This window comes from Balaenoptera acutorostrata, chromosome 13 (genome assembly GCF_949987535.1).
Source record: "Balaenoptera acutorostrata chromosome 13, mBalAcu1.1, whole genome shotgun sequence".
Lineage (NCBI taxonomy): Eukaryota > Metazoa > Chordata > Mammalia > Artiodactyla > Balaenopteridae > Balaenoptera > Balaenoptera acutorostrata.
In genome coordinates this window covers 65,990,158-66,016,058 of record NC_080076.1, presented here as the reverse complement: position 1 = coordinate 66,016,058, position 25,901 = coordinate 65,990,158, and the positions used below count along the sequence as shown (strand labels likewise).

At 53.9% G+C, this 25,901-nt stretch overlaps 1 protein-coding gene across 6 annotated transcripts in view; it reads right to left on the bottom strand.

The window, feature by feature from the left end:
- Positions 1–25,901, bottom strand: part of LOC103014462 (protein HIRA) — a 76,019-nt gene that overhangs the window by 37,605 nt on the left and 12,513 nt on the right. For 3 of the 6 annotated variants that reach the window (XM_057526474.1, XM_057526475.1, XM_057526479.1), the window contains exons 2-13: positions 21,053–21,115; positions 19,718–19,828; positions 18,426–18,516; positions 17,122–17,216; positions 12,028–12,123; positions 10,854–11,014; positions 8,994–9,161; positions 8,087–8,200; positions 6,276–6,346; positions 5,605–5,710; positions 3,559–3,774; positions 2,607–2,692 (exon numbers count right to left, since the gene is read on the bottom strand). In XM_057526474.1, coding sequence (XP_057382457.1) covers positions 2,607–2,692; positions 3,559–3,774; positions 5,605–5,710; positions 6,276–6,346; positions 8,087–8,200; positions 8,994–9,161; positions 10,854–11,014; positions 12,028–12,123; positions 17,122–17,216; positions 18,426–18,516; positions 19,718–19,828; positions 21,053–21,115 — 1,378 coding nt within the window. Of the gene's footprint in view, positions 1–2,606; positions 2,693–3,558; positions 3,775–5,604; positions 5,711–6,275; positions 6,347–8,086; positions 8,201–8,993; positions 9,162–10,853; positions 11,015–12,027; positions 12,124–13,580; positions 13,703–16,855; positions 16,924–17,121; positions 17,217–18,425; positions 18,517–19,509; positions 19,643–19,717; positions 19,829–21,052; positions 21,116–25,901 lie in introns of those variants that run through there. The other 3 variants (XM_057526476.1, XM_057526477.1, XM_057526478.1) reach the window with 3 other exon arrangements.

The window sequence follows — 25,901 nt, the reverse complement described above, 5'->3', positions numbered from 1 at the left end:
TGTCTGATGCTGAAAACTCCTGTGGTTATTTGTATTGGCTCATGTTACATCTATAGGCTGAGGGAGATTTGTCATCTTTATGATATCGAGACATCCTATCTAATAAATGGTATGCATTTCTAGTAATTTCTGTGAATTTTCTTTTAGGTATCTCAGTAGAGTTTAAAATTTTTTCTTCATAAAGATCTCCATTTCTTGTTACATTCTAGGTACTGCACTTGTGAAAGTGATTTCTTCCTTTGCATCTTCTAAAGGTAACTGGTGCTACTTGATCTTTCTATGTTGCACCCAGTCATCTCATCGTCTTCTTTTACTGTCTATGGTGGTTTTTCCAGTTGATTCTCTTGCAGATTATACCATCTTTGACTAATGACACATTTACCACCTCCTTTCTAATTTCTTCTTTCTCTTAACTAACCATAGGAGCTTGGATCTCTAGAACAATGTTAAATTACAGTCAAAGGAGTAGACATGTGTTCAGTTTTTAAATTTAATTTGAAATAAGATAGTTTAACAAGTTTAACAAACATCTATCTGTTCCCATTTAACTGAGTTTTAAATAACAATGATGTTGGGTTTAATAAAAATGCCTCTTAAGCATCTACGAAGATGATCATATAATTTATTTATTTTGATCTACTGACATGTAGGAGTAAATTAAGTTTCCCCAAATCATTTGAACCATCTTGCTTTCCTGAAATAAATTTTACTTGTTTACAGTGTATTAGCATTTTAACACATTGTAACATTCTGTTTGTTATAATTTTATTTAGGATTTTGCATTGACATTTGGAAATAAGATTGATCAGAAATTTATTATATCTTTGTCACATTTTGATTATGAAATCTGAATATTGTGTTCATTAAAAAAAAAGATTTTGCAAGCTTTCCTTCTTTTTCAAAGCACTAGAATATTTTCAATAGTATTAGAATGACCTGTTCTTTAAAAGTTTGTTAGAATTTTCCTGTCAAGCCGTCTTAGTCTGGTGGCCTTTGATAGGTTAACTCTTTGACAGTGTCCTCTATTTCTTCTATAATAATTCATCTGTACAGATTTTCTTCAATTTTGGTAATTTTTGTTTTCCCCAAAATAATTCACTTTCAAATTTATTTGCAGAGTTCAGCAAAGATGTCTTTCACCCTTTTGATTTATTCTTCATCTGTGATTATTTCCCATTTATGTCTATTTTAATTATTTGCAACTTTTTTCTTTCTTGATTAGATAAGCTAATAATTACCTCTTCCATTGCTACTTGTTTTGACATGGGAATCAAGAGGAAAAAAAGAATCAAGTTCTGGTGCCAGAAATATGTGCCCCATGGCAGAAAGCTGGCTCAAGGCCAGGCAGGAAGTCATCTACCACCTCTGCCTCCTCACCAGATGAGGCCTGGAAGGATCCACAGAACAAAAGTGCCACCACCACTTCTACCACCTCTACAAGCCTCATTCCCATCAGCTCTGAAATGTTCAAGCACTGTCACATACTTGGTTTCACTTGGTCCTAATAAAGGCGGGCAGGTGGCATTCTCTGCATAGGTTCATAATGGGAAAAAGGTTTGATCAAGAGAAAACCACTCTATGGGAGGAGTCTGGAAGTTGGTTCTGGCTCTACCTGGTCAGGTCACTGCCCTCCAGGGCCTCGGCACTTGCACACCTGACATGAGGAGGCCATCAGCACATCACATGACTGATGGTCTCCACAGACTTCAGGGAAGATTTGGAACAGCTTGTGGAGGAACGAGTGGGAAGTGCAGAGGACTACTGTGCGTGGTGCCCTGAGGAGACGGGCTGAAAAGAGTGAGTCATCTTGATGTTCGGCCTATTCCTCTCACATGGGGCCTTATCATCCTTTGAATCAACATACCTCACTTTGGGGAGAATGACCAATACAAAAGCAAGCCCGACGACAGATGCCAAGACAAGGACAAATCCAGCTGAATCCACTGTCCCTCTCTGCTCCATTAGGGAAATCTACCCCCCACCCAGCAAGTCCACTTCTGGGAAGTGTCCTGAGGGAACAGTCACAGGTGTGCTCAGAGATTCATTTACAATCACAAAACACCGTACAAACTACACGTCCACAGTTAAGGGGCTGGTTAAGTAAATCATGGTGCGTTCACAGGCGGGGCACCTGGACTGTCAGCAAACCAATGCTTCAGAGAACTAGTTATTAAAATGGATGCAAGGTCAAGATACAGGAACAAACAGGAGATACGGACACCAAAACATTAACAGTGATCGTATCTTTGTGCTTTTACTGTTTTCCATAATGTGTACATATTCCTTTCTTAATCAGAAAGAGAAGGCTATAAAAGTGGAAAGAGAAACAGAAAAAAAATCAGTGTGACTTTTCTCTCCCTGCTATCTTCAACAAAGCAGGGACAGCCTCCCCGCCCGCCTGCACCACCATCAGGTGTGCACAGGGCTCTGCAGTAGCGCAAGGCTTTGAGGCTGCTGGGAAGCTGGAATCAACTCACTTCCAGACTCTGTGGGTGAGGCTGGCCCAAAAGCCTGTGAAGACCTGGTTATGATAGTGCTACCTGGCGAAAGGAGAGAGGAAGACCTCCCAGAGAAGGCCACAGAAAGCTCGGTGAGTGAACGAGTACCCAGTGTCCAGCTGTGCTATGCAGAGAGGCGTGATTCTCCTCCGACCATCTGCTGTCCGAGTCTCAACTTGTTTCTTTAAAAGATTCTGGCAAAGTAGAGAGACATGAAGGAATGGAAACGTTTCTGAATCTCCGAATACCAACAAATAAGACTTCTAATGAAATGTATTCGAACTCCCCTCTGGCCTTTCAGATACAACTAAACTAAGCCACTCATTAAAGAATAAGCGTTTTTATCAGGGTGTGTGCTCGACCTCCTGCACAGTAAGGCAGCAAGGACAGACACTCCCAGGTGAACCAGCTCCAACATCTTCCTTTCTATCTCCAATTCCCACCTGGCCAGGTCCCTGGAGCAGTGAGCACATGCCTGGCTGGCCACACGCACCCAGAAGCCATGGGGCTCAACAACGGAGCTAACAGATGAGACCCCTGTCTCTAAGCCACAATTTCAAACTTTCTTTCAATGAAGGCTCACAACCCAGGGTTTGTCACACACTGTGTCTGAACCACCTGGGGAGTGTGACACCCTGCACGAGCTCCTGGACAGGGTTTTAGCTCCCAACATCTGTCCTGTTCCCTTCCCATCTCCACCCCGACCCCCCCAGGGAAACATGGGCTTCCAGAGGAAGAAGGGGGAGTCAAGAGACGTCTCTTGAGGGCAGAGCCTGAAACCCACTGTTCTCAGTATCTAGAATCCCCTAGAAAGGCTAGAGGTGAGGTTTGAAGTTCCCCCAAGGACGCCCTCCTCTGGATCTCCTTGGGGCGGGGCCTTTGATAAGGTGCCCTGGGCCCCGCTGCTGCCGCACGCAGACAAGGGCAATAAGTGGCCCTTGCTGGCTCCCAGCTCCCTGCCCATGTCTGTGCACTGTCTAGATGGCCTCTTGCCCTCCTGGCCTTGTGCCGCCCCTGGGCACGTCCCTGTGTCCTCAGTGCCGCTGGGCCCAGCCCTCACCTTCCTGATGTCCTCCAGACTCTCCCCGTTGACGACGCCAGTGACCGAGGTAGCAGAGCCTGTCTCTCTGGCCGCAGAGCCCTTCTGGTCCAGCTGCTGCTGCTGCTGCCTCCGCTGGTACTTGAGCATCTCGGGGTTCTCGATGACGGCGGTGGAGAGCTGGGTCTCGGTCATGATGGCCAAACTCTTGCCGTAGGTGGACTGATGGATGCGGCTCTAGAGAAGGCAGAGAGAGGGAAGTGCAACAAACCGGCCGGGACACTGCCCATCAGTGGGCGAGCTGCGCGTTGGCTCCCAGCTCAGAGCGAGAGAGCCCTGGGCAGGGTCCCGGAACCCTGGACGCTGGCTCTCTGAAACCTCCCACCCTGTTTGCCTGTTTAGATGACTCAGGAGAGGCCTTGTACCCTCCCTCGATGTTTACAGCCTTCAGGGATGCAAGTGGATGCATAACACTCAGGAAAACAACTACAGCAGGTCTGGTGCAGAACAAACAGCAACAAACATTTGGTGAACTGAAATTACGACATTCAAATTGCTAATGTAAGGCTCTTAAATCACTCCAAGGACCCCAAACGCTTCTTGGGAATCAGACACTGAAGCCCAGAGCTGCCTTCACTGCTCCAGCTGCAGCCATCAGCCCCACGTGGCTGGAGGTCGCCATGGGGTCGCTAACAGAGCCCCTGAGAGCAAGGAAAGGCCTGGCACGCATGCCTAGGGGAACTCTTCTCTGCCCGCATTGCCCCCAACACGTCCTGACCCTTCCGAGCAGGGCCAGCCCCACCTTCCCAGGTCTCAGCAGCCCTGTGCCACAAGCCAGGCTGTGTGAGGGCAGGGACGGTGGCCCCAGCACACTGGAGTGGCCAGTGTGACAAGGAGCAGACTCACACATGGTGTGCTAACGACCAAAGCAGAGGTCAGTAGGACACCTGCCTCGCAGGAAGGATGCTGAGCGGGCAGCCTTGGGGTCCACTCTGCAGGACCTGGAGTGCCTGCCTGTGGCCAAAACTCCCTCCCCGGCACCCCTGGAATCTCAAGGCAGGATTCGGAGTTCGGTCCTACTGTTCCTCGAATGCAGGGGCCCTGCCTGCATCCAGGATGGGTTACGACTCTCTAAGGAGAGGGGAGGTCACCTGACGACAGTGACCGGTGGAGGGAAGAGCTAGGGCTGTGGACACACTTGTCCCCCCACTGACAAGTGACCGTGGATGCCAGGCCAGTCCACTGTGGTGAGCGAGGCCGACTCTGAAGCCCAAGGGGTAACATCGTAGTGGGAGTCCCCACAGAAGCCTAAGAGGGGGCTCCCAGCAGCAATGGCACCCTGAGGGGAGAGCTGCCACCTGCCCTGGGCTCTCGGAGCCTCTTGCCCCCACATACTGGTGTGGGCCCACTTGCGGGAAGGCAGGCTCCTAGTCTGAGGGAGGGAAAGCAGTGCCTGTCACCAAGTCCCCGAGGACGAGCACTGGCCACCCTGTCCTGGGCAGAGCATGGCGGAGAGGAGGCCTGGCCCCAAGGCTGCAGATGGGCTCATGCTTCCGCTCTCAGACCTCAGGGTCACATGTTATTCTCCTCAGTGAAACAGGACCAGCCCTGCCTGGAGGGGTTCTGTGTAATTTAAGTGAAGAAACGTGGCCCTGGTTCTGGCACACAGTAAGTGCTAGGAAAGGACTGCTATTACTGTTGTAACTGCTGACCCGAGGCCAGTATGTTAGCGAAGGACAACGGGGAGGGGACGTGAGCAGCCCTGGCAGCCACTCCCACTCTTCCAGTGTGAACACCTCCCAGGGTGGCTATCAGCTCAAGAGGAGATGCCCGGGCTTACTCAATTCTATTTTCCGCAAGATGTTACAGAAAAACCCAATTTTTGGCCAACCCAATAGAATGGATCTCTGACATGAATAGAGGTTCATTTTAAATTAAATCTCTCTTGTAGAGAAGACAAGGATTATAGTCTACAAGAGGCAAAGGACCAGGAATGCTTCAGGAAACAATGTGTCTGTGTAGGTCACAGGAGGAGGTCCCTCAGAGCCGCCGTGGCCGTGCTCCTACCTTCTCCTCCTCGCTCAGGGGGTCTCCGAGCTCGTCCTGGGAGAAATCCAGGAACGCCACAGAGCCGTCCATGGAGCACACCAGGATGCCCAGCCCGTTCAGAGTCCTGGAAAAGATGGCCATCAGCAGCCAGACGCAAGCCCCACAGTGCTCACCCACCACGGAGTGGCCTGGGGGAGGCAGAGCCTGGGGAGACGCCCCCACGCGCTCATGGGGAGGCGGAGGTGGGGGCGACAGTCCCATTCTACCGAGCTCTGGGCCCTTAAGTTCTCAGCACATGTACAGAGTATCTCTCACCCTGTGCTTTGTAAGAGTTTCATGTTCATTTATCTCATTTTTGAAAGCATTAAAAAACAAACAACTGTGAGGGAGTGCACATCTAAATGAGGTCGCTGAGAAGCATGAAACGGCTTCCACAGCCACACTACTCTGATTCACGCAGCGACAGAGCCAAGTGCAGCCAGGATCATGGACTCTCCTTCCCAGACGAACACCAGTCTGTCTGAGCAGGGGTTTCCAGTAGGGCCAGGAGCACAGCACCCTGGGGTCTGTCCTGCCTGCAACACCTGGGATCCTGGTTGCCCAACCCTAATCACACCCAGGAGGCCTTGAGCTCCAACATGTGGCTCCTCCTTTCCTAGACCACGCCTCGAATCGAGAATCCATCTTACCAGGAAATGTCCATGATGGATTTGTCAAACAGCTCATGGATGACAACCAAAGGCCGTTTTAGACACGTGAGCTGGAAGGAAAGGGCGGCAAAGGTTAATGAATGAATGAGGCCTTCTGTGTCCACTCTGCTCAGCTGCCGCCACCAGACCCAGGAGCATGGTCTGAGCTGTGCTGACACGTGGGGCGTCTTCAGCTCTACTCAGACGGCCACCACCGAGACTCCACCAAGACTCTGGAACCCACGCCTGCCAAAGACACGTGTGCCAGCATGGGGTCTACCCCTTTGGGCCTGGCAGGGCAGACAGATGTATACACACAAGACCAGCAGTGGAGGAGGGGGCTCTAGAAGGCCTACCGAACAGGGGTGGGATGCCAAGGCCTGCGCAGGGAATGCAGCAGCAAAGGCAGGTCCCAGGACAGGAAAACAGCCTCAGAGAGAACCTAGCACCCCTTCTTAAGGCTCACATTCAGGTGCACACACATATCCAAGGCTCCATGTGACCAGCGCCACGCACCACACAGGTTCATGTTGCCCTGACCCAGGCCCCAGGGTAGCCACTATTAACACTCTTCCTCTCTTCCGTCTTGGACAAATATTTTATTCTTTAAAGTAAGGCACATGGTTGCCTGCTTTTTCATTTAACGCAGAATGAGTGTGTCATCAACATCCTGTGAAAACCTGTGTCTGGTGACTGTACCCGCCACATTCCCCATGCGCATGTGGGTCATCTGGTCCTCTCACGTGGCTGAGCACATGTCCACTCTCCCACAGCAGCAGCAGGCATAGCTCTCACACACAGGGCCTGCCTGTCCTGCCCACTGGTCCTGGGCCCCTGGGTGGCGGGCTGGGGTGGGAACACGCCTGGAGGGCAGGAGGCGCTAAGGCAGCCCTAGTCCTGAGGACGGGACTGGAATCTGAGCACCTGGAACCCATGAGAACCTTGCCCCATCCTAGTTCCACTCCCCAAAGAGAACCAGCCTGGCCTTCCTTCCACAGACATGCCTACAGACCCCTCAGAAACCTGGGACCTCTGTCAACACCTGACCCATCAGTGATGTTTTGGTCAAAGTACCAGGGATGGAGCCCAGGCCCAGGGGAGCCCGAGAAGAATGCGCCTGGACCGCCTAGGACGCACCAGGTCCAGGGTCTGGAATGGGGTCACAGGACTGCTCTGCGAGAAGCAACTGTCCTAAATGCAGCCAAAGGATAACCTCTAAATCTACAACTTCAAATCCACTCTGCTTATCGGGAAATCAATGATAAGGAATAAACTATTGTTAACGCAACACACACAAAGCTCAACCACTTTATGCCAAGTGAAAAGAACACAAGATGCAAAAAAGTAAACACTGCATGACTCCATTCATATAAAGTCCAGAAACAGGCAAAGCTCATCCACGTGACAGACATCCTTAGTGCTGCTGCCCTGGCTGAGGTGGGGCTGGGGGCAGGGTCCTGACAGGGAAGGGGCAGGGAGCGTTCCGGGGCAATAGTTACACGGAAGTAAACACATCTGATGACAGATGCACTGAGCTGTGTACTTCAGGTAGATCCACTATGGAGGTTCTGTATCTACACAAAGTTCTTTTAAAGGAAAGCCAACACAATATGCCAACTGCGGCCCTGACTACTGAAGATGTGATCTGGGTCTGGACACAAGAGCTGCTCTGGCTGGGTGGCAGGGTGGCCTCTCCTGGCCAGGCCCAGGTTCAGGGCAGAAACACTCACTGACCACTACCAGAAGTGGGGGGTCTCTCCTCTTTTAGGCATCCCCTCCCCGCCGAGCGGCGAGCTCACAGTAGGGCTCACCCAGACAGAGAGCGAGCGGTCCTTGCTGCCGACAGCACAGCAGCAGTACGGGCAACTGGGTTTCGCAGAGCTCCCGTTCTTCTGCTTCTTCTTGAAGATTTTTGGGTTGAATTTCTAAAACCAAGTAACAAGAGTTAATTAGTAATTAATCACGCATCAAGCATGCACCCTACACCAAATATGAGACATACCAGGATCCCAGCCCAGCAGGCGTCCCCCAGCCCCGGGCACCCGCACGCGCCATTGCGCCTTCACAGCTACCCAGCAGGCCTTGTGCTGGGGATGACATGTGTCCTAATCAAAGTCTGGTTCTGGTGACATTCAACACGTTAAATAAAATATTAACTTCATATTTATCACGTCCATTTGCCAATAAAGCACACGGGTATGTATTCTATTTTGTATAACTAGTTTAAAAATATTGAAACAGGGGTTTCCCTGGTGGCGCAGTGGTTGAGAATCTGCCTGCTAATGCAGGGGACACGGGTTCGAGCCCTGGTCTGGGAGGATTCCACATGCCGCAGAGCAACTAGGCCCGTGAGCCACAACTACTGAGCCTGCGCGTCTGGAGCCTGTGCTCCGCAACAAAAGAGGCCACGATAGTGAGGGGCCCGTGCACCGCGATGAAGAGTGGCCCCTGCTTGCCGCAACTAGAGGAAGCCCTCGCACAGAAACGAAGACCCAACATAGCAATCAATCAATCAATCAATAAATCTTAAAAAAAAAAAATTGAAACATTAAGTATTTAAAATGAAACAAGAACCTAACAACGCGTGCTGAATCTCAGAGGCCACCATCTCAGTCCAACACGTGACCCAGGACTGGGGAGCACGGCACTGCCCAGGTTCCAAGGGTCCCACTTAGGGCGGCGCTGATGGCTGGCCAACCTGAGGCCAAGTGGACTCACCACGACAGTCACAGCTTTCCGATGCCCGACAAAGTCCATGTTGGTCTTCCAGCCCTCCCGTTCGATGATCTGGGCGGTGGGGCCGGAGTTGTTCATGGCGTGGGCGGACACGAGGTAGTGCCCGTCAGGGGACCAGCTGAGCCGCAACACGTGGGTCGTCCCTCCACACTGCGAGAAACGTCTGTGCTTGAAAGGAGCCCAAGGCCAACTCTGGGACCACAACTGGCCCCAGGAATCAAACTGAGCTCTGATGTACAAATGCGCAATGGTGGAGCACGCCCAAGCTGCCGGCTACACGGCCAGCTTGACTCCAGTCTCTCCGGGTGAGCTGACAGCGGGGCCGTCAGGAGACCGGTAGGGGCGCCATTCTACCCTCCCCCACTGCACGGCGGCACAGGCTGAGGGGACGGCTGGACGGCCACCTCTTTCCACTGTCAACCCTGTCTGGGCCAAATCTATCTGACCAAAGACCCTTTCTCCTACCCAGCACTGGGGAACCCCACAGGAGGTTTGCAGACCACATGTTGCTGTGGAGAAAGAGCACTGCTGACCCTCGGAAGCCTGGTCACAAGCCTGTCTCTGCACTGCAGCCAGTGACCACCAGGCCCCACCTGCTCTCTGGAGCCTGTCTCCTCGCCCAAAGCCTGGTGATACCACCAGCCAAGGAGAAGAGGTTTGTAAAGTCCATAGAAACCATAAATGGCACAACAGAAAGGCACTGTTCCCCTGACCCAGGCAGAGGCAGGGCACCCCTTCACACCATGCCTCCTGCAGTGAGATGACATTGGCTAACAGCCAGCCCCTGAAGCTCAAGATCAGTCCAGGGCAGCCCGAAAGGCTTAGGGGTTAAGATCCAGGCTGCGCAGCCCTAGGGGAAGGCAGGACAAGGCAGGGCCCGAGCGCAGCATGGGGACACACCTGCCTCCACTGCCAGCGGGTCCAAGCCAAGGCAGGACAGCCCCCCCAGAGGCTGAAGAGTGCTGCCAGCTCCTGCCGGATTCCAAACATTCCTGTCCTGCCCACACCCCGCCACCACAGCCGCCCCAGGAGCCCAGTGGCTCTCCACAAGGCCTGCAGCCCATGTCCTCTCACACTAGGTGGCTGCCAAGGAGGGCAGAACTAAGTGAGGTAAGGACCAGGCTCATGGATCCAGTTCAGGAACTTCTGTGGGTTGGGGGACAGCTGAACATGTAATTCCCACTTTTCTCCACAGCCAGCCCTGACCAGTGGGCAGGCGTCTATTCTTCCTGCAAAACTTCGTACTCAGGTCCCTTCCTCCAAGAAGCCCTCTCTGACATGACCACCCCCTACCCCAGCCATTTCTGCCCACTCTGGATAACTCCATCTCAATCCACGTTCATTTCCTGTACTCAGGACAGCCGTACACACAGGAGGCACTCAAGAAATGTCCACTGAATAATGGCGACCTTGAGCTCTGGTCCCACATGAAGTCAGAACTCAAATGAGGGAAGAGGTGGTAAAATACTACACAAGCCAGTGCAGTCCAACCTGCAGATGTTTTGCAAACTGGACTGTTAACGCCTTCCACAGGAGCTGGCCGGCCTGCAGAGCGAAGATCAGCAAGCACGGCCCAGAGCCCTCAGGAAGATGCAAGAGCCTCCTCCACCCCCCACGTCCCCCACACCCCAAGGGGCAGCGTGCTGTAAACTCTTCAGCTTTAACACCTACAAGCCTTTTCACTACAAAGGTGGACGTTTAATAGCTTCTGAGAAGTGAACGATTTTCATCACCCGACTCTGGGCTCCCTGACTATGTCTGGACCCCAGGCAGCCCCTGCTCTGTGTGGGAGGCGTGGGGGGGGGGGTGGTGCGGCGGCGGGGGGCCTGCCAGGCCTCTTACCTCATCGAAAGGCTTGGTGATGCTGGTCTCTAACTGCCAGTCCAGCGTCCTCCACACCTTCAGGCTGCGGTCGTCGGCTTGAGAGGCAATGTATTTACCAACAGGGTCCCAAGTCAGGCCCTTCACCAGGCCAGAATGGCCTCTCAGAGTAGCTAGGATTTCTGTGAGGACAAATAAGTGAGGTTGGAAAGGCGTTACCAAGGGGAAAACAGTGACTCTGTCTAGAAACGGGCCACGGGTCGGCCAGCCAAGAGAAGGGGCTTCAGGAGTCGCCCTGGCCAGCCCCACCCCTGGGCACAAGCAGAAGTCTGTTCTCACCCAGGAGGTGGGCACCACCCATTTCCCTCCAGCCAAGCTGACACGTATGGGTTGAGGCTGCACGTGCCCTCAGAGGGGCAGGTGGCCAGGGCCAGAGCTGAAATGCGCCGCCTCACCTTGCCGGCAGCCGCAGCCCTGCCCACGGTTTCCTTTCTGGACAGGAGCCCGTGCCCATCCAAGCCCTCCTGATGTGACCCTCCCTGGGGGACCGGGCCCTGTACTGAGTGAGTCCTCTGCTCGTCATCACTGAGGACAAAGGGGAGGGAGCTTGAACCCCAGAGAGCTGTAAGCTGAATGCCACTCCAGCCACGGTGGCTGGGCCAAGTCCCCACACATGGTGGAAGCTTATGAAGAGAGCAAGTGACCGGGACCCGAGCCTATGAGAAGAACACGCTCCCGTCACCAAGCAGGGACTAGAAGCATCTCACTGGCTGCAAACCGCAGTACCATCCCAGGCTCTGCCATCGGTAGGGACTTCAAACACGTCAATAGAAAAACTGATCTGCAAAACTGGATCTATTAGCCTGCTCATGCTCGAGGGCGTCACAGAGGAGACGGCTACTGGGCTGAGGCCAGAGCCCGGGGTGGGAGGGCGCACCCTCGAGGGCAGCTGGCCGGGCTCCCAGTGCCAGGGGTCCATCCACACAGCCTGCAGCAGGGACACCCATGCCGGCACTTGGTTACTACTATTTTTCTTTAATGTAAACTTCTCTTTAAACCTTAAATGTGATTGATAAAGAAGACCTGGGTTACCGACAAGACAGGCTGGCTGCCACCAGCCGAGGAGGCCCAGCCCACCCATTCCAGACACCGCCGGGCAGCCCCACGGACAGGCCGCCCGGGCAGAAGTGCGGACCTGGGAACTTCATTGCGTTCCAGATGACCACGGTGTTGTCCACGCTGCACGAGGCCAGCCAGGCATCATGGGGGGACCACGCTACGTCCATCACATCTGGAAGACAATGGCCAGTGGTGAGTCTCTTACCTGGTGGTGGACATGGACACGGCGCAGCTCCACCCTGCCAGCTGGCCAGTCAGCAGCCCCTCGGCGTTCTCACACCTGAGGAGACTTGACCTGGGACCATCATAACTAGACTTTTCCAAACCAACCTGAAGAACTTCCCCACTAAGGTTCTGCAATCAGTCCTGAGATATGAAGCATCTAACGGCCCCACCCCACTCCCTTCTGACAAAGCACTGAGGGCCTGGCCAAGAGCGTGGCACCCGTGCCACTGCATGGCTGGGTCTGCAGCCCTCGGGCCGGCTGAGCCGCCTTCTCCAACCCTAACCCGGCTTCATCAGAGCACAGCGTGACAGCCAAGGTCTCCCTGGTTTCTCCAACCTCAGTGCCTGGTGCGGCACCAGGAGTGCGGAGGGACGGCTGGTGAGGTGAAGAAACAGAAAGAGCAGCCAGTCAGGAGCCACCTAGTCCTTTCCTCACAGGATGATTTAAATCTTCAGAGTCAGCTCGACAAGACCGCCCACGCGGGCAGCACCATGATCTCCCGTGTGTGCGCCGGCGCTGAGCATGAACCCGGGCCCCGCTGTCCTGCTCCGCATTGTGTGGCTGAGGGCACTCAAGACCCGGAACAGACCTAACTCAGCAGCGGACTTGGACCAGGTTCCAGTTCCTCATGCCCACGAGCACACGTGCCATCATTCTGCACACCCTGGGACGTTTCTTTGAGACGGATGCCCCACCGTGGGAACCTGGGCGGAGTACCTGGGCATTTTCATGAGTCTGGATTCTTCACATTTCTACTAGCAGAATGTCCTTTTCAAAAGTCCCTTTTTAGCTTGAGGATTATGATTTTTTCCCCTTCTAACTTATTGAGTACATTTTTATGTTTGAAGTTCCACTTTAATTTGCAAAGCGAAGACTGTGCACATTGGTGTGTCTGAAGCTGTCTTCAGGGACTCCTCTGTTCCTACCCCGTCTGTTGGGAGGTGATTTGTGCTGGTGGGTCTAACGAGAATGCAGTGTCTGCTAAAGGAGGCACAGGAACCTCTTCTGGGGCCCAGAGCGTGGGTGGGATTGGGGGGCAGCCATGCATACCACAGACCCCCCTGTGCTTCCTGAGTCCTAGAGCAGAGACATGCTCACCTGGGACTCCAGAAAGGAGACCGGTTTTCTTAGCAATTTCCATGGACTATGGACAATACAGACCTTAGCTGCAAATTCCATCAGCTTACCTTCCTATGCTGTAGAAGGTTTATGTAGTAAAGTCAGTTATTCTCCTTTGTTGTATATTTTTAAATGATTTCTCTTATTGCTTGTTAACTTTGAAAAAATATTCCCTCTGCTGGAGGTCTAATAAATATTCAATTCTGTTTTCTCTTGCTTTATTTAGAATGTTTCTTTAATACCTGGAATTTATCATGCTGTCTTTAGCTAAGGCTCTACATTACCTTCCTTTCACCCACGAACTGCTGAATGGCTGGTTACCCCGTCATGTGTGGGGAACGAATCTTTCCTTCTGTTATCGGTCATCGGTGCCACCTTCACAGCACACCAAGTTGTCAGGAGCACTGTAGCCTCCTTCAATGTTGTTAACTTTGTTTGAATGAGTTCTCCCACGTCCTGACTCATCCTTCCAGATGCCCTTTGGAGTCACTGCCGAGTTCTGCAGTAAATCCACACATGTGACATGACTTCCTCCCCAAACCCCAAGTTTTGGAGCTTCTGTCTTCAGACCATACAACGCCCATTCCTTCTCGCCACAGCTCTACACACATCTGAGACCCTCCCTGTCCTTGAAGATATAAGTTTCTGGTCACGGTCGTTCCCGCCAACTCTCCAGCATCATTCTTGGTGATTCCAAGAGGATGATTTTTCTAACACCCTTAAAGTCCTTCACCTACTCCAATGACCTTGGCTCCTGGCCTCAGCCATCGTTCCCACAGTCATGCCCAGAGACCCTCCCTGACAGAGCACTGTGACCCCTCCCTGGTCTTACTGCCCCCCTCCCCGCCGCCACGTCCCCCGCTCACTCTCCGATGGGTCTTCCAGCCGCTATAGCCCTTCCGTCTCCTCATCGGGCCTGGAGTCCATCCTCCCCTCAGCTCTTCTGCTGTCTTTCTTTGCAGGCGCCTGACAAGACCAGCTGGGTTCCGTCCAGCTCTCTCCCCCAGTCTTTCCTGAGCGCCCGTCAATTAGGTCTTTACCCGGCTTCACCAACAGGAACCACGCTTGCCAAGGCCACCGGCGGCTTCCATGCCATCCAGTCCAGCGGCCGATCCTCGGTGCTCACTCGACCGTGAGGCAACGTGGGGCACGCTGCTTGCTCTTGCCTCCTTCAAACGTTCTCTCCACCACCTTCACTGGTTCCCCGGCTCAGCCGCACCCCAGGCTCCTCCCCTGTGCTCCAGGCTCACCCCCCAACAGCCAGTTTGCAGGTCCACTCACCCTGCTGCTAGGCACTGCGGACCCAACATGTCCACTTGCCCCCACACCCCCTCCCACCTCAAGTGAGGCACCTGCATCCCTCCCGCTGCTCAGGCCACAGTCTGGGAAGCTGTGCCACCTCCTCTGGGGCCTCACCTCACTTCCCGCCCGAGGGAGTCTGTGTGGCCACCTGCCCTGACTTCCACCATGACGACCCATAGCCCCCAACAGGCTCTCTCCTAGATCACATCACATCACTGGTCTCCCCAGTGCAGCCTCGGCCCCCCACCATATGGGCTCCATACTGCTGCCCAGGCCTCCACACTGCTCTGCCTCACTCAGAGGAGAGCCCCTCCCGGCCCCCTCCCCTCTGCACTCCCCCTCCCCTGGTCCCAAGCCCACGTCTACACCCCATCTGCTGCCCCGGTTGCTCTCTCCACTTGGATAGCTCTCTGCAGGTCCACACGGTTGTCCCCTCATCGCCATCTGCTCAACCCCTGGATGCCACCTTCTCAGTGAGACCCTCCTTGGGAATCTGAGTAAAACTGCACTTATCTCTTTCTATCATTACATATTCCAATTGGCTATGACTAGTGAAAGACAGATAATTAAAAATCTTCTTATATGAGGCCAATTCAATGACTTATTATTAGTCTGAAGTGCTTTTCAATGCTTTATAAGTCCTAAAAGCTTTATTCCTCATATCATCTCATTTTTCTATTGTTTTCCAGTTTGTCAACCTTCTTCTTTTTCTTTTCTCTCTTTTTTTGGCCACGCCACGTGGCTTGTGGGATCCTTGTTCCCTGACCAGGGATTTAACCTGGGCCCCGGCAGTGAGAGTGCTGAGTCCTAACCACTGGACCGCCAGGGAATTCCCTGTCTACCTTCTTCTGATTCTGCTTAACTGTACTGCAGAAATTCCAAAATAACAAATGCGGTGATAGCACCCATGTTTGTCTTTTCTCGGTATCAACGGGAAGATGGTTCAACTGTGAACTATAATATGTGCCCGTGGTTTGAAAGACACAGGGCTCTATCATGGTAGGGAAACAGCTTTCTATGGCCATTAAAAAAAACTGTTTTTATTAGCAATTGATGGTGCTACCAGGACCACTGCAAAAGGAGTGGCAGGTATCCCCACTGAAGGTGGGCACCCCTACCTGCCTGGTCGAGGAGAGCCCTGGGGTGGTGGGCCAGGAGGGAGGGCGAGGTTATGGCTCAGTCCAAGTCTCAGGTTAGGGGCCCCATGAAAGTCGTCACTCAGGCCCCACTCCACTTGGATAACCTCATGGACACCTTGTCCAAGTTCCAGAGAAGCCCAACTAGACTCCACTGTGAGCACCTGCCAGCAAGTTAGGGTAAGTTACACATTTTTACTGTTATCAAAGATAACACAATGTTACACTATCAGCTTTCAAAGATGTGGACTCAATCTGTGGTCTCTAAGAGGTGAGTCTGTTCACCTTTAAAGTGTCGTCTGCAGAGTGTGTGTTGAGCACAGACTGCAATGGACCATAGCTGATTCTCTCCTGCCCCATCTCCGCCCCCCCAGCCCCCGAGCTGCAGGCTCAATTCCAACCAGCTCCGGACACCCCCCACCCCTAACCCCCAAACCCAGCACATCCTGCACTGAACTGGCATCCGGCCCCATAAACCCATGGTCGTATGGTCTCAGCAGAGGATACCGCTGGCTACCCAGGCACCCAGCTAGGGGTCTCCCTCACACCTCCCTTTGCTCAGCCCTTCGAAGTCCCCAGGTCAGTCTCCTCCTCTCTCTCTCAATGATCACAAGCCTAGGTTGGGCCCTTGCAGTTTTCATCTGAACCCCTGAAACTGCCTTCTTTTCCACAGGGCTGTTAGATGATCCCCCTTTCAGGCCTCCACGACAAAGGGCACCCTCGTTAGCAGAAGTGCAAGCCTTCCATGACCTGGCCCCACACACTCAGCCAGCCCCACCCCGCGCCACTTGCTGCCGTGCAGTACACGTCCAGCGGGGTGAGATGCTGCCAGCTCACCACTGGCACCAAGCCTTTCTGGCTTCTGCTGGCCTCTGCCTGGCACACCCTCCTAGCTATTCCCAGCTAGACCGCAGGTTCTCCGAGGAAGACTGAATTGCACTGACTCTGGTATCCCTGGCATCTGACTAAGTGCTGTCAACTTCAGTCCAAATCTGAACAATGAGTTTCTTTCCATACCAAGCCTATTTAAAACACTTTGCAAACACTCTCAAAGTCAAGTAAAAAGCTTTCCAGTGGGCCCCCGTGTGCGGGTTTCTGTGGAATAAAGAAAGTGCGCTTACGGACTTAGCGATCCACTGATGGAGGTAGTGACTCAGTTCCCAGGATAAACAGCGGAACGTGGGGAGTTCTACATTAAAGATATAAACATACAGCCCATGAGGGCAGGAGTGGGGACACTGACGCAGCTGGAGGCAGGCAGCGGGGAGGGGAGGGGTGGCCCAGACACAGGGCTGCTCTAAGGACCCACAGTCCACAGGGGCCGTGGAGGTGCCGCTGCTGCTCTCGGCCACCGCCGGGGCGCCCACCCCACGGGCAGCCCACTCACCGCCTGAGTGACTCCGCAGGATGGAGACACATCGCCACTGCTCCACGTTGGCAAGCTTGCCACTGGAGCCGAACACGGTGCTGGGGCCGATGTACCTGTGTGAGAGAGGAGTCAGAAGGGCACCCGGGGACTTTCGGGCATTGCAGAGACAAAGCAGACAGACAGTGGCTGGCGAGTGCCAAACTGGTGAACAATGGGGGCTGATTGGGCAAATTATGATCTGTTCACTGGATGGAACGCTACACGGCCTACACCAATCTTGGGAATATGTCCATGGGATAGAATTAAGTGAAGGCAACAGGTCCCAGAGTGTCATATACAACATGCTACCACACGTCACCTATGCTGGAAAATGGACCAGAAGGACACACATGAAAAATACAAAAATATTAACTGTGGCTTCCTTTAGGTGGTGGGATTATGATTTTTTTCCTTCAATTTTCCAAATTGTATACTAAGTATGTTATTTATGTTGGCTAAAGCAGCAGAATCAACACTATTCTTCAAGCCCTCCTGTAAGGACTTGAACGCCTCTGCCTTAACACCGGGGCAGGGAAAGCACTGGAACTGGGGTGCTCGCTCCTGGCCCTTGAGCAGTCACGGAGCCCTGCAGACATGGCGCCAACACCTCAGACCCCCAGAGGCTCTGTTAACACCCTTCGCTCCTGTAGAATTCTTCCAAACCTACAGGAAGGGCTTGCAGAGGCAGCTGGCTGGGCCGAAGGAGACTGTGCCTCTGCTCGCCAAGCCACAGCCTTGGGGACACTCTGGCTGAGCAGAAGGGTGGGGTCTGGTCCCCAGCCTGGCTGGCCCCAAAGGCCCAGGACCCATCCTAGGAGACTCCAGGAGATGGTTAGTTCATTGCGGGTGCAGAGCAGGGGTTTTCGGGGAAGGCGGGGCTCCTGGGAGCCCCAGGTAAGGCTGACAGAGAACGAGGTGAATGGCAAGAGGGCAGGCTCTGGATCCCCCACCCCAGATCCCATCAGAGCAACTAGTGTGTTAGGAAATTTCACTTGAAGGACAAAACAAATGAAGCCATCAATGTCAGCCCTGGAAGGGACGAGCCCTTCTTTTTCAGGTGAAACCCTGCAGCCCTGTGAGGAGCACTGAGCAGGTCCACAGGCAGGTGGGTGGCCACCCACCACCCTGGTCAGGCCCCGGCTGCCCCCGCCTACATGTGCTTCCTGGACTCATCGAGTCAGAGCTCTGGAGACCTCAGTGCCAGGGTGGGGAAAGCGACTGTGATAAAGACCAGCAAAGAAGCTTCTAAAAATAAAATGTGAAGAAAAGAAAATGATGCTTACGTAGCCCGCTTCCACACCATTATCAGTTTGTCATCTCCCCCAGAAGCTAAATACATCCCACTGTTTGACCACCGCACACAGTTCACACATGCTGGGAAGAAAAAAAAATAGGGTGATGAAAATCCAGTCGCCACGCCCATTTGCTTTGTGCAGTTTGGCAAGATGCAGAGGGTTTACAAAATCTAATCTATCTGATCTACTCAAGGTACCTACTGTGTGAGAGCCCCAGAAGAACAATTCAGTTCACGCACCAACCTACTTGTGCTGTAAGAACAAATACCAGAGCAGAGTCTGGAGGGGAAACGCTACGTCATCTGAGAAGCATTAGTGCTTAATCAAACAGTCAATAGGAGAAGGCTTCTTTCCATGAAAACTGGTAAGTAAATAAATCTCATTATTTCAAAAGGGCTGTCAAATGATGAGATGTATTTCTGAGTAGGGATAATTCTCAAAATGAGGGCATGTACTAAAAAGGCCAAGATACCTTTTCCAGAACTTTCAGGGGAGCAGCTTGATAGAGCATAAAACTCTGACTTCAAGCCACCTACCAGCTCTTTTTCCAAACTTGTCAACACTGCAGGTAGACTGGTCCTGCACTTATAAACTAAGGCCAGGAGAAATCCCTGTTGGCCCTGATGGGTCAGAGCCTCTGGAGCCCCACAGCAGAAGGGACATTATCCAAGTTTTGGTCCACACGTGGCCTGCGGGCACCTTGTGTTCTGGGGTGGACGACGCCAAGGGGCGTGTCGGGAGAGCAGGAACACATAGCACACAGGGAGGGGGCATAACTCATAGTGGAGCATCTCGGGGGGCAGCTAGGTTGGAAACCAGAGCCAGGTATGGTCACCCTGATGCTCAAGGGCAGGAAACTAAGGCACTATGGCAGGAAAGGAAACTACAACACTGTCCAGTGGCCACAAGGGCCTGGCAAAGGGCCCCAAGTGACACGGCGGCCATCTGAGACATTTGGTGAGCTGTCTTTTGTGCACCCTTCCCCGGAACCCTACTGCTTCCAGGTCGCTGGCCCCAAAGCCCCATGGAATCAGGCAGTAACGACTCATGAGCAGGAAATCACCAGAGGTACCTGCAGACTGTCCAAAGATGGTTCTGTGGGCAGGCCGAGTCTTCTGCTGAATAACTCACCCAGGTGTGCAGCCAACATCTGTGCCTTCAGACAGCAGGCCGAGGGGAGCTACCGCCGCACGGGCCTTATCTCTCTAATTACAAACACACGTGCTAACCTTGGGCACTGTGCCAACACGCAAAGCCTGCAAAGGGCCACCCTGTAATACCTAAGTGATTGTCCATCTGGCAAAGCATCTTGGGGACATTTTCATCCTTCTCGTCATCCTCCTGGAGGACTGGAGACATATTCCAGATTACAACCTTCCCAGAATCCTGTCCTGGAACGAAGGAGCAGAAACAACTCAATGTGTCAGGAGTGTCAATAGGAGCCTGTAACCCGCCCTCACCTAGCTGCCAGAAGTCAGGGCTGATAGATCAGCGGGATCTGAGTTACTATTATGTGTCACAGGGAAGGTGAACAAAAACAAGTGCCGCTGGGGACTGGAAGCAGTGGGCTCAGTAGGAGGCTGAGGCCAGACTGGCTCTGCACTGAACTCTGGCCTGGTCTCTAACACAGGTCCAGCAGGGGCCCCGAGGAGGTCCTCGTGCCCACCCAGAACCCAGACCCCTCATATGGAACGCAAAAAGGCTGTGCACAGGCACCCCCGCAACCTCTCCTCCCCTCTAGGTGCTGCTTGGGGTCCACTGCTGTTCCCACAGCTGACTGGACACTTTGAGAACCAAGCCTGAAACGTGCCCTCAACACAGGAAAAGGATCGATACCATCTTACCTGCCCTTTGCCATCACCTACAGATGGGAGATGAACTAAAAGAGGGCATTTGAGGTTCCTGTGGTCATAAGCAGATGTAGTACTCTGCTAAAAATATACATCTATGCATTTTAGTAATGATTACCATTACTGATAACTAAAAAAGGGCAGCCTCTCACTAACTTTCTGTTACAGAAGGCAAAAACTAGTAAATGCCTAGAAATGGACATGTCAGAATTACCATAAAGCACACTTGAAATGGCCTCTTGGTCAGTAGGTAAAAATATTTCCTCAACAGCTCCCCAGACCTCACTGTGCCAAGTTGGGCAGGAAGGTGTGCCCCCTCTCGTGGACAAGGACAAAACTCCGGCCCCCCAGCTAAGTCCAGAGCTCCTGAGTGACACAGTTGAATTCTTCTGAGCCCAGAAAAATAAGCTTCATGACTACATGACTAACTTCATAATTTAGCCACCTCCTCCCTTTTTCAAGGTGAGCAAATGCTACCAGAGATCTTGCCTCTGGGGCTGGGGCTTTGTCCACAGGACCACCGGCCACTCCCCGTGCTCAGTAAGGTGGGGATGCAGACTGATTGTAATATGAGCCTAGTCAGCAGGAATCTGCTGCCAAAGTAGTTACAGAGAGTATGCCAGAGCCACAAAGGGCTTAGATGCGACCTGCTACATCCATGCTGACGAGCAGCAGGCTCTCTCCCTCCTCCCAGCTCCTGGGCATCAGGAGACATGGGGTGAGGCGCAGGGCTGTGAGCGCTCCCTCCACTACCTGTGAACATACCTTGTCCTCCAGTTGCGAACTTGGTCCCGTCAGGGTGAATATCAACTGAAAAAATTGGCTTGCCTGGGAACAGAGAAAAAAAACACATAACATCTCTCTTGGCTTTTATTCATTGGAAAACAGCAGCCAGCTCAAACATTTAAAATATTGGTTATTCATGTAACATCTCTAGTCACTGCTCCTAGGGAAAAAAAATAGGCTACCGATAAATCACTTGTGAGTTAGTTAAAGTATAAACTGCTAAAGACTCTCCAAGGGACATCGAATAGCTTAAAGTCTGAAAGTGGGACAAAGAGGCCTGTCACTGCGGGACTGAGCCCGCAGACCCCGGCACTCACACTGAGGTCCACCGGACGAAAGCTCGCCACCTGCCAGGTGTGCATGTTTGGAAAGATCACGAGCTACTGGGGACAAGAGCCCTGAGTCACAGAGGCTGCACCTCAGCCATCTCCCCATCCCAGGGATTTGTACTTGGCTGCAGCTGGGACACAGGTAGCCTGGCTCTTCTGCCTGGCCATCTGACAGCTGCGCAGGACCAGTGGCTGCAATGCACAGGCACCGCCTCCCTCGTCATGACCCTGCTCCCAAAAGTCCCCCCACCCCGTATGTTCTTGCTGCACTGACGTCCATGGAGAGTCGCCTTCTCGATGTCTCCTCCAGCTGAGCCTCCAGGGATGGCCCCACGGTGTGGTCAATCAGACAGTCAGTCCCTGCGGAGGAAGGGCTGTGGTGCAACACGGGCCCAGTCCCTGACCAGGGGCCCATGAAGCTGGATGGCCAGCTGGGCAGACCTGGCTGGCAAAGGCACCACAGCAGACTGTGCCTGTGCCCGGTGGGTGTTTGTCCAGCTCCCTGGCCTCCTTCAGCTTCTGGGCTGGGCCTTGGAAGGGTGGCTCAGAAATATCTGCTCAGGGACAAATGAGACACTTGACAACGAACTGGACGTCAGTGGTCGTAGATACAAAGGGCTGTTGCTAAGGGGTCTCTTAGTTGAGGATGCTCTCTCTGTCACCCAAGAGGTGGTGGCATGGACACTGGCACAAGGGTCACGAGCTCTGGAATCACGTAGCAGCAAGTGTGGGTTGGGCAGGGCCGGCGGTGGCTGCTTGAGAGCTGAAAGTCCTGCCAGGGCTCCCACACGAGCACGGAAGATCAAGTGCTGGGACCAAAAGGCCAGCGTGGCCCCAGGCGGCACCCAGCTCACCCCACCTTCTTCTGGAGGGCACACCTCCACTGTCAAGCTGAGAGTGAGCTTCCACATGACCGGGGAAGTGCCCCCTCCCTCTATTGGTCATTATGTGGTCCTGCAGGAAGCAGTGGTGCAGGGCTATCAGCAAGCAGAGGCGCCAAATGCAAACGCCCTACTGCGTCTCCAGTAGCAGGGCAGTCACTCCAACAGCAAAGCCTCTACAACAGGCCCCGGTTCCTGAGCCAGAGCTCTACAGTGACAGGTCAAGTTCAGCCTGGCAGCTGCTGACCGGTCTTGAGCTCATGCAGTGTGTTCAAAGCCATCCCCCGCACACAGGAAACTCAGTCCCAGGCCACTGTGAGCACTTGTTCCCGGGGTACATGGGATGAGCCCCGACACAGCCGCACTCTCTCCAGCGCAGAGCAGCTGGCCCGCCAGAGATCTTCCTCTGTAGGCCAGACCCTAACAGTCCCCCCTTAACCTTCAAGAAAAGAGCCCAGAAACCATCCCCCGGGTGCCCCAGGAAGGCAGGTGCAGAGAACAGAGGGGAGAGGACCTCAAGGGCCCACCCTCAGGCAGGCGGGGATGCCTGCGCCCCCCTGGGCCAAGTGGCTGTCACCACTGACACCAGAGTCCCACATGCACCGCTGGGAACGTGCCACCCTTTCCCACAGGCTGAGTGGCTGGAGGGAAGCCGTTGTGAAGGTGGTTTCCTGCCACCTGCGCTGTGAGAAAGAGGAAGGACGAGCGGGGCCATGGGCCCAGCCACCCAGCGCCGAGACCTGGCGGGGCCCTGCTGGACGCCAGGGGACAGGGAGCAGCTGGCACCGCTAAGGCCTCCTGAAACTCAGAAGAGCAGGCGTCTCCAGGGGCAGGGGCTGCGACCCGGCCATGCCTTCCTCCAGGGCCAGGGCCACGCGGGGGTCCGTCCGAGGGCACGCTGCCTTTCCAGGGCCAGACCTGCTGCTCCCCGGCCCCCCACTCCTCCCGGGCTTTTCTCAAACCAGCAGGCATCATGGCCCGGTGCCTTCCCTTGCTCGTGGCCCTGGAACACCCTCATTTCACCACGAGCGGGAAACGGAGGCATGCAGAGAGGTCTAGAAAGTTGCCCAAGGCCACACAGCTGCCTGGTAGAGGCCAGGTATCTGGCCCCAAAGCCCAAGGTGTAAACTACCTGCCTGGGGGGAACCCATCCCTGTAAAGCCTAGAGGGGAGAAATGAGGGCTGGCGAGCCAGAGGGAGGGCGGGCGAGAGTGAGAGTGTGAGCGTGAGCATGCAGGACCGGGCCTGCTGCTCCGAGCATCGCCCTGGACTCCTCGGCTCTTTGGGCCCGTGTGCACCCCGCCCCCTGAATTTGGGCTGGCCCTGGACCAGTCTTTAACTAACAGAATGTGTGGCGGGCTTGTAAGGAAGCTTCGTTCAACATCTGCCCTCTGGAGAGAGCCTGCTGCCGTGTAAGAAGTCCAACCCCGCTGAGACCACCGTGCTGAGACGAGGCCCCAGCTGGCCACACAGAGTGAGAAGTGGGTCTCAAGGCCGGGCCCCGGGGCCCCTGGTGAGCTGTTCCAGCCCCGGGCTGCTCAAGCTGCCCCAGCAGAGCCCGTGAGGAGCTGGGATGAGCTGGCCCCACCGAGCCCTGCCAAGAGCAGAATCACAAACGATAATGAAGCCGTTGTTTTAAGCCAGCAAGTTTGGGGGTGGTTTGTTATACATGAGATAACCCAAGATGCCAGTTCATTCACTGTTCTGCTTAAGCCAACCCAAGCTGGCCATTTATCATCTTAACCAAGGAAGTTCCAGCTCAGCCAGCATCAGTCTTAAGTGGCCACCAGTGAGGAGCATCCACCGGCCCCCAGGGTGCTGGTCAGCTCCTGAAGCCTGTATTCCCTCCTGGAGCACATCAAAGTCACTTGCCTACAAGACACGGGCCAGCCTGACTCCCCAAGAACACACAGAGCCCAAGGGCTCCACTGCACAGGTACCAATCACAGCCCATCCTAGGAGCTGACACTGGGCTAAGCAGACAGAAAGTAAAGATACAGAAGTCCGGCCCTGCCCAGGGAGCGCCAAAATGTAGACAACATGAACCTCACAGATAAGCCCAGTGACAGAGGTCTGCATGGGTAGGGAGCCACCTAACTCATCCTGGGGTCTTCCTGCAGAAATCGCAACTGCCCCAAGTCCCCAAGGTTGAGGAGTCAGCCGAAAGAGGGGGGGAGGGGACCCCCAAGCCGAGGGGATGTGGCATGGAATCAAGAATGGGTCCGACCTGCCACTGTGCAGTGCAGCACGGGCAGAGTGGGGAGGGAGCCGTACAGATAGGCAGGGTGCCACCAAGAAGTGCAGACCTTCCCAACTGCCACCCTGGGTTAGGGGACTGCCACCCTGGGGTGGGGGCATTAGCTGTTCAGATGGAGAGGGAATTGTTAAGCTGGAGGGCAGTGGGATGGCAGAAATGGGGGGTGGAAACAGGCCTGGGCTTGGGCAATAAGAACCCACGGGTTGGATCCTCAGCCCTGCTGCTCACCAGCTCCACAGCCTTGAGTAAGTTACTTAATCTTCCTCTGCAGTTTCCTAATCTACAAAATGGGGAGGCCACAGTCACCCTGACCAGCACATTGCAAGACGGATTAAGATGCCGAGTCACATGCTTCTGAGCCCTACGTCTCACATCTGTTTCTGAGATCAGGGTGCGCCCCGGTGAGGGGCGTGGCTGGCATAACTGTCTCCTTTTGCAGTGACGCGCCCGTATCAGAGGACACACAGAAGTGGACCTACAGGAGGCCACCGGCATGGTGCTGGCTGTCCACCCGCTAAGGCACTGGACCTTCCAGCCCCAAGGAGAGCAGTGGCTCACATGTCCTCCTTTTTCTAAAGGGCTCTTGGCGGTGGAGCTGAGGGAAGGGATGCTGTGGCTGGACTAGTTCGAGAACTTTCCATGTGGCCCAGCACAAGGACAAAGATGAGCTCCCGACCCCCTCCAGTATTCAGCTCTTCTTTGTAGAGAGACAGAGACAAAAGTTAAATTAACACACTCCCTGGACCCTTAGAGCTGCCAGCACCCAGCACTCTCTCCCCGCCCCCCCCCACCCCGCACTCTCTCCCCCGACACCCACCAGCCCATTCTCCTCAGCTCTGCTTCCAGGTCGCCCCTCCTTGACACCTTCGGGGACCCCTCCTCAGCACACACAGAGCACCCCGCTTCCACACTCTCCCATCTGTGTGTGCCGATCTGAGGACTGCAGCACAGATGCTCATCATTGGGCAGAAGAGAGTGACTTACAGAAGCTGGGTTTTAGCCAAGGCACTCAGATAGAATCCTCCTCCCTGGCTTCAGGGAGCTTCCCAGAGGAGCGGAGTGCTGGTGGGGAGAAGTGGGAAGAAGCACGCAGGGCACAGACAGGCCAGCTGCCTGCTACGCAGCCAGAGGGCCTCTGGCCTTTACGCTTTGACGGCTCACGGGGCAGAGCTGACTGGAAGTCCCTTAGTGCATCGTGCTGGCGAGGAGTTTGGGGAAGGCGAGGCCTCCATTCACTGTGTGCTGTGCCCATATGGCCCAATAATACTTGGTTCTAACAAATTTTGGTAAATTTGTAATTAAACGTGAAACATGGGAACATGTTTGAAACATTTATTAAGTGAAAAAGAAGTTACAAAACA